The 8,118-nt window shown below is 40.6% G+C and overlaps 1 protein-coding gene across 1 annotated transcript; it reads left to right on the forward strand.

Moving 5' to 3' along the window:
• The first annotated feature begins 5,299 nt into the window (after positions 1 to 5,299).
• Positions 5,300 to 7,997, forward strand: znf648 (zinc finger protein 648). Its single transcript, XM_084426218.1, has 2 exons — positions 5,300 to 5,377; positions 5,755 to 7,997. Exon 2 carries the CDS (start codon positions 5,812 to 5,814, stop codon positions 7,267 to 7,269), a length of 1,458 nt encoding a protein of 485 aa, XP_084282344.1. The 5' UTR covers positions 5,300 to 5,377; positions 5,755 to 5,811; the 3' UTR covers positions 7,270 to 7,997.
• The last annotated feature ends 121 nt before the right edge of the window (positions 7,998 to 8,118 follow it).

Raw genomic sequence — 8,118 nt, forward strand, 5'->3', positions numbered from 1 at the left:
ATCAGGAATCAAGGGTGAGAAGAAGAAAGGTCCACACATGACAATGTTTATTTTAGTAGCAACATCACCACCAATACCACACTACAAAAAGAATTGTGTAAAACCCAATAAACCCTGAGATTATTACTCGATAATAAAACAAAATATATGGATATGAGAATGTGTTTACAACATAACTAAATTAACGATCTTTTACATATTTTCTAATTTCACTAAACATTTCATTAAGTTTCGTGAACATTTTTATTAAATATGGACGTTTATGTTAATTAAAAATACTTTTTATGCTATTGTATGCTCATTTTTTAAATGTAAGCAACTAATTTAGACGTGCAAACTGGGTGCCGGTGTGGTGAAAAGTTCGAGCTCGGCCAGATTCGGCTCGAAGTCGTTCATCTTCGGATGCGGAGCCGCGCGCGGTGTTACAAAAAAATCCGTGCACACTGCCAAGCGAAATGGGGTCTTGCGAACCCAACGCGCACGACCGCTTACGTCATTTTTGCCGCGCGCACCTTTGCGCTCGTGCGGATGCGTCGAGTATAAACCGTGATTACAAAAAAAGTCGCTTACATTATTCTGCGTGGTGTGTTAGAACATGTTACATTGTGAGAGGCGAACCACGTCAACTTCGGAGAACAGCACAATAGGAACTACCAGAGACGTAAGTGTATACTGAAATAAAAAAGTCTCTCACCTCAGAAAAATGAAATTTCATGTCAGTCGTTGCACTCACTTTAACAGTTCTTGTAAGAATTGTGAAGAATTGTTGTTTCCATAAACGCAAAATAAACTACAAGCATGCGTCGTCACGATTCATCTGCGGTCAGATGAGATGTTGTCAGGCTATATGTCAGTGTCATTCTATCGTTATTTACGAAATAAAAAGTCTCTCACCTCAGAAAAAATGAAATTTTTCATTTTTCAATAGTTTCTAAAAATCTTCACCCTGGCAGGAGTTTAAAAAAAAGTTCGGTTTCAGTGACCGGATACTGCGTTTGCGTGTGGACGAACGGCCAAACAATAGAGAAATCGACGTTTTTGAAAATACCCATGTTCGTGTACAGGGCCTTAGTCTGAGACTAGATACCGGGGCAGGGGGATGAAACTGGGGGATAAAGTCTGAGGGGGGGGAATGTCTGCTCACAATTCTGACATTTTATTACAATTGTGAGTTTATATCTCACAATTCTGACTTCATAACTTGCAATTGCGTGTTAAGTCAGAATTGCGAGATATAGCCTAAACACAATTCTGAGAAAAAAAGTCCGAATTCTGAGCTATAAACTCGCAATTAAATTAACACGTTCAGGTGTGTTTAATTGGGTTTGAAGTAGCTGAACTCTGCAGGTAAGATGAAAAGAAAATGCCATCAAAGTTTTTCTGAAAGCAGTTAGTTCCCTTCAGAGATGCATTCATGGTTCATTCATCATACTTAAATTAATTTCCCTCAGCACTCGGTTGTAAAACCTCTCAATTCTTTTCGCCATGTTTTCACACAAAACAAAACCTACGCTGCATGCTGCACCTGTATGAGACATTTGCTAACTTAATGCTGGACAGTATTTACCCTGAGTTTTTCAAATCTGGATAATCAAATACGGTTTTAATGATGATTAGAATATTAAACTGTTATACTAACCGTCATGAATTGTATTGTGGTTTATCCTCAAACTGGTAAGCGCTCAATCCTGGTCCTGGAGACCCACACAGCACTGCATATTTTGTATGTCTCTCTTACTAAACATACCTGATTAAAATCAAACCAAGCATGCCACACGGGTCCTGAAAAGTGAAGCCAAAGCATCCCGATCACCACCAGGTGGCTGGATGCAGTATAGGTCATAAACCCCGCCTTCTCTGTGTAACGTAATGACCGTGATACGAACTAAACAATCAAATTACACTTCAAATAATTTTTTTCCAAAGATGGTTTGTGACATTTTAGACAGATTTTATCACGCTGATGTTAGCTCAAGTGTTCATTCTTTAAATAAGTTTGGTTTTTGTTAGTTATTTGATGCTATAAAAACGGGGATGTGACGTCATGATTGACAGCGGAGATTGACAGCTTCTCTGAGTGAAGTAGTCACTGAGGCACCAGCAGACTTTTTTCGGGATCTTCGGGAGGAGATTGGAGCTTAAACTTTAATTTCTACATTTCCATAACTGTTCAACACCTACATAAACTGTACTAACCGATTCTGCGGGAGTTTGGACGGGGTCTTGATATCGCGGCTCCACTTCGTGCTCACTACTGTGCAGACTCAAGACCCAAGATGTCAGCGCCATATTGGGATACTGGATACCTAAGCTCTCGCAGTCTTCCTACGAGTCTGCATTTTCGTGAATATTGGGACACTGGTGGCTTCGCTTAGGCCCTGTCCCAAATGTCACCCTAAGCACTCGTGGTCTTCCTACGAGTCCGCACTTTCGTGACGTAACACCGTCGCTTTGACTGTCGGGAAGAAGTTTGCTGCATAGCTCGCATCAGTGCAGCCTCAGCAAAAGTGCGCATCAAGGGCACATTTCGACCGCAAAGGGGGCGCTCACGAGCACCCTTCTGAAACCTAAAATGACAAATGGGACACCCTATGGTCTCATGGACTTAACGGACTTGCTTCAATCTGCAGCCATGATAAGTCCACAAGACCGAAAGTGCATGAAGTGTGCCATTTGGGACAGGGCCTGACTACAATGAAAGAGAGTGCATCTATGATATAGATCATCAGCTCCAGGCCCGTCGCGACAAGGCAAGCAAACCAAGCAATTGCTTGGGGCCCCGAGCTGGCCTGGGGCCCCAAGACAACGACTGGTTAAAAATAAAATGCAACGACAAACTGTGTGAGCGCCCCTTTGATAGTCAATGCAGTAAAGTGCAATGACACTGTTATCGGGATCCCCCTCAAGAGGGCCCCTCTCAGTAGTCGCTGACAGCAGCCAGCCAACCACGTGATCTCTGCTGCCGGCAAAATACAAAACCTCCTCGGCAGTCATCATGAAGCGGAATTATGCTTCAGGAAGCCAGAAAAGAAAGAAGAGAAAGGAAGAGGAGGATAAGAAAAAACAAGATAGTGGTAAGTGATAAATTACACTGGATAAAATAGCTCTACTTGTCTTGTACAAATGGTGTAATTTTGCAGCAGGTAGGCTAGCAAAAATATGTTTATATTATGTTAGTGCAACTTTTTTTTAGAACGGACGGAATATGCTTACATACTACTGTATTATGTTTTTTAACGGGATAAGAGAGACGCAGATCTGTTCCAGAATCATTGTTTATCGTATTTAATGACATGACATTGCTATAGCTTTGTAATAGGTTTTGATGAAAGTGGCATAGCATGCTATACTAACTATTCCACCGTGATAATCTATTTACCAAATGGGGGTTAGGAAAACCACACAATAAATTCCGTGCATCAAACATTAGCTTGGGAATGAGATGTTTTTAAGCATTGGTAGTTGTGAAAGCAGCTGCATCCCTTCCCTTCTAATATCAAAATATGGAAATGCTAACATATCTTTTCGGTAACACTTTATAATAATCATCATTAATAGATGGCAAATTGTTAGTTATTTAATCTTTAGTTAATTGTCATTTAACTGTTAGCAAACAGTCTTTTTACTTAATAAATACTTTGTAACCCGTAACCCATCTATAAACATTATTTAACCAGAAAGAGGCAGAGGAACATGATTTTTTCATAGCTTATCTTAATGTGCTAGTGTCGGGATATACGGTAGAGTGACAGTTTATGCAAATATAACATTATTTTTTATAAGTTACCAATGGATCTTGAACAGTTACTTTATTCTGTGTGGCAATTTTTACACTGTTACATTTTGAAGTACAGTATCAGGACAACCCACATGTTTTACTGGTACTGTTTATTAACTATTTAACAAGGTATTATAGTCATCTGTTGCAACTTTATAATAACCATTTAGTTGATTTTGATATTGTGCACTTTTTTAATGTATATTTGATTTTATGGTACAGTGGTGTTTTTTGCAAATGTTCAATTGTTGAAAATGTTCACATTTTATGCACATTATATGCAACAGCAGTATTTGCACTGTAAACATTTTTTATTTATGCACAGTATATGCAACAGCAGTATTTGCACTGTAAACCTTTTTTATTTATATAAAGTGTGGGTGAACTTAAACTGTATGGCTATGCTGTGGTTCCTGTAGGCTTTGCGTGCGTGGTGGGGGGTGGGGGGGTTGGGGGGGCCTCCATGTCCATTTTGCTTGGGGCCCCCAAATTCCTTCAAACGGTCCTGATCAGCTCAATAGGAATTGAAATTTGTCAGAAAACAGAGACATAAAATGTAAAGTGCCGTGGGTCTCCAGGACCAGGATTGAAAACGACTCTTGTAAATCTGTAGTGACCTCTAGTGAGGGTTGGCAAACACTGCTGTAGAGAGCAAGCCTCACTGTCAGGATTCCCCTGCCAGTGCATTTGCACTGATTGAACCTTAAGCAGCAAACAGGTGTCTGGTACTAGCTGCTCTACAGCATGTTCTCTTCCTCTCATATTTCCTCTGACTCTTTTTATCTATATGCACTGCTGCTGGACATGTATCAGGTTGTTAGTTATGTCTTGCATCAGCAGGTTATTCCTGTTCCTAATTCTCTCACTCAATAATTAGTAGAAAAATGTAGATGCTAATTAAATTAACTAAAGAATGTAGAAGATGGACACATCTCCTCAGTCAGACAAAACCTGCCTTACATACTTAGAAAATGTAAAATAAATAAATAAATAATGCCGCAGTGAAAATTTACCTGTGAACATCAAACATAGAAACTGCTATTAGAGATAGTATATAGTATAAGCTGGATGTGTGTGTGCGTGTGTGTGTGTGTGTGTGTGTGTGTGTTCACTACTCACTGCTCCTTATGTGTGTGCACTATCTTAGATTAGTTAAATGCAAATTCCGAGTTTGGGTTACCACACTTGGCCTTCAACATGTCACTTTAATGGCTTGTACTTTTAAAAATATTGGGAATGATTGCATTATACTTTTGCAAAAAAAAAAGAAGCTATATACTCTATAGTGGTTAAATCCACTATAATGTATGTATGGATTGTAATCACATCTATGTATGTATGTTATGTGCTGTTCCCCGGGAAATATCTTGTACCTCACGCCTGTCATGGGTGAAAGGGTCATTGAGCTGATCTTTCCCCACAGCAAATGGTTTTGCTAAAGTGCTGACCACTGCCAGAATATGTTGCACTCCCCCATGTGAAGTGTAAGCTCTGGCTCCTCCTATGGTATTCTAAACGTCTGCCTAAAATCCACCATAAAGAGGAAGTGCATTAATTGCTCTCTTTGAAATCAGCATTGGTGGACTTGTTGCTGCCAAGGTAAGAGACTCTTTGCATGTGCAGAATAGTTGAATGTTTCTTTGGAGTGCACACTATGCACTATGACAGCTGATAATAAAGTCTTGTTCTTTGCTGGCTCAGGACTGCGTAACTCTAAGATCAAGACGATCTACTGGATGGTCTCCCAGTAAATATAATTTATACTGGATATCCTTACTCTCAAATCCAGAGTTAATTCATAGCCTAAAATAAGGCAAACAAGAGCCTCTTAGAATTGAATCTGCTGTACAATTGATAATAATTGATTGGCAATTGACACTATGATTATGAATTATAAAATTGAGATCAACTGTATTTATAATAATATTATACTGTATATAAATCTGACAACTAAACGTATGAATTATTTTTGGCAGGCATTGCAAACATAGATTATTTCTATTGGCTAATAAAGGTCAATGCACTAAACTACAATGGCTAATATGAATGACCTGTGGAATCCAGCAGCTTTAAAAGATAATGCCTACATATCAAAACGAAGTATTAGAAAGATTCTCATCAGCAAGAGGCATTATCTGCCTAAGGAGAGTAACATTGCAGACACCATGAAAATGAGCCTTAATCTACATACTGAAGAGGATAGCAGCACTTCTACCAGTTGCGATGAAAGAAAAAACAATAAGACAAGAATCCAAGAGATGATTACTAAAAATCCAAGAACTGAAGCTTCATGCCACCTTCATGTGAAAAGTTCTGAACGATCCTCTGGAAAGGAAAGGAGAGTGGATGAAGCTGACGTGGAGGCTGAGTCTGGATCTGAGTGCTTGGAAGCGACCAGCATCACCAACGTGAAGGTGAATAAGAAGGTGGATATCACTACTCCATGTGAACTGGCAACGGTTCCAAGAAATCAGCATGAAGCTGCGGCGGGCGAATGTGAGGTGGAGGGAAACGTAGCGGACAACCTGAAATCTTCACAGAAGCAGGTTTTAAAAAATCAGGTAGTGTTTGCGACCATTAAGAAGCGAGGAATGGAGGGAAGCACGGAAAACCGTCCATACAAGTGCACTTACTGCAACTGGGCTTTCAAAAAGTCCAGCAACCTGTTGAGCCACATCGATACGCACCGCGGTCTTAAACCACACGTTTGTGACTTGTGCGGGAAGGCCTACTCGCACCAGGGGACTCTTCAGCAGCACAAGCGGCTGCACACGGGCGAAAGACCTTACCAGTGCCCGTTTTGTGAGAAAAGCTACATTTGGTCCTCTGACTTCCGCAAACACATCCGAACGCACACCGGAGAGAAGCCATACATCTGTGAGGAATGCGGCAAGGACTTTGTGCGCTCCTCTGACCTGCGGAAACACGAGCGCAACATGCACACCAACAACAAGCCGTTCCTCTGCAAGCAGTGCGGCAAAACCTTCAACAAACCCCTGTCTCTTCTCCGCCACGAGCGTACGCATTTGGGTGAGAAGCCGTTTGTTTGTCCGGAGTGCGGGAAGTCATTTGCCCTGGCCAGTCGCATGACGGAGCACAGGAAAATCCACAGCGGAGTGCGTCCCTTCGCCTGCTCTATTTGCTCCAAAGCTTTCACTAAGTCCTCCAATCTCACCGAACATCTCACAGTTCACAGTGGAGTGCGGCCACACAAGTGCTCAGAATGTGGGGTTGCATTCGCCGTGGCGTCCCGACTTGTGCGACACCAGCGTATTCACGCAGCTGTGCGGTCTTACCACTGCCAACGGTGCGATATGTCATTTGGCCACCTTGCAGCACTCAAGAGGCATGAGAAGCAGCATGGGGAAGGCATGATCTTTGTATGTGGGCAGTGCAGTAAATCTTTCCCTCAGGATTCCCTGCTCAAAGAACACATGCAGAGCCACGCTAATGCTAAAACTTGCGTTCCTACCCATTTCACACTGAAGTAACTGGAAGACTGTAAGTTAGCCTGGGTTATTTTCTTTCTATCTGTCTATCTGTCTATCCATCTATCTATCTGTCTGTCTGTCTGTCTATCACAATTCAGCCTACAGTGTATTTACCTATCACAATTCAGCCATAACAACATGGTTATATTTAGCTAGAATTGAAAAACAATTTAAGACGTATCTATTTATACAAGTGTTAAATGCAGGGAATGGTGGGGACCACCGTTGAAAGGCTTGGATTTCAAATAAATCACTGTGTATATTTCTAGCAAAAAAAACACACACTGTAAACACACCGGTGACCCATTTGTAACATGTTAATGGCACTTGATGGCCTCTTGTCGACCAAGGCAGACTCTGTGTGTGAGAAACAGAAAGTAAGGTGGAATAATTATGCTGAATTCTCAGTGGTGAAACAAGCATAGTGCTATTTTAAGTTTCAAGATATGTTGTTAAAAGCTAAAAGATATTACTATGTGATATAGTACTATTTTTTTGGTAAGAAATGTATGCAGCAGGGAAACATGTATTTTGAGGTTGGTACATGTTATATGATGAATTAAATTAATTATAAAACTGTTACCTCTTCTTTTATGCTGCTAAAATCACTGACTTAAATGAGATTGTCTTGTATAATATTGAATATGAATGTCATTACCATTACAAATAAAAATGCTTTTTTCTTCATTACAAAATGTCACACCAGACAGACTAAATAAAATCCAGTATTATTTAGGATTCATGTCATTTTTATGTGTGAAATGTGGTTTTGGAGACACGAGAGGGTGTTGTAATAGTGATTTATTCCTGTTGTTGGCTCTGTATGTCTCTCTTGAGGACACGAGACCT

The sequence above is a fragment of the Rutilus rutilus genome, assembly GCF_951802725.1.
Source record: "Rutilus rutilus genome assembly, chromosome: 12".
Taxonomy (NCBI): Eukaryota; Metazoa; Chordata; class Actinopteri; order Cypriniformes; family Leuciscidae; genus Rutilus; species Rutilus rutilus.

Bases quoted from the DNA above. Each gene is read 5' to 3' on its own strand.
- znf648 (XM_084426218.1), top strand. From the start codon at position 5,812: ATGGCTAATATGAATGACCTGTGGAATCCAGCAGCTTTAAAAGATAAT.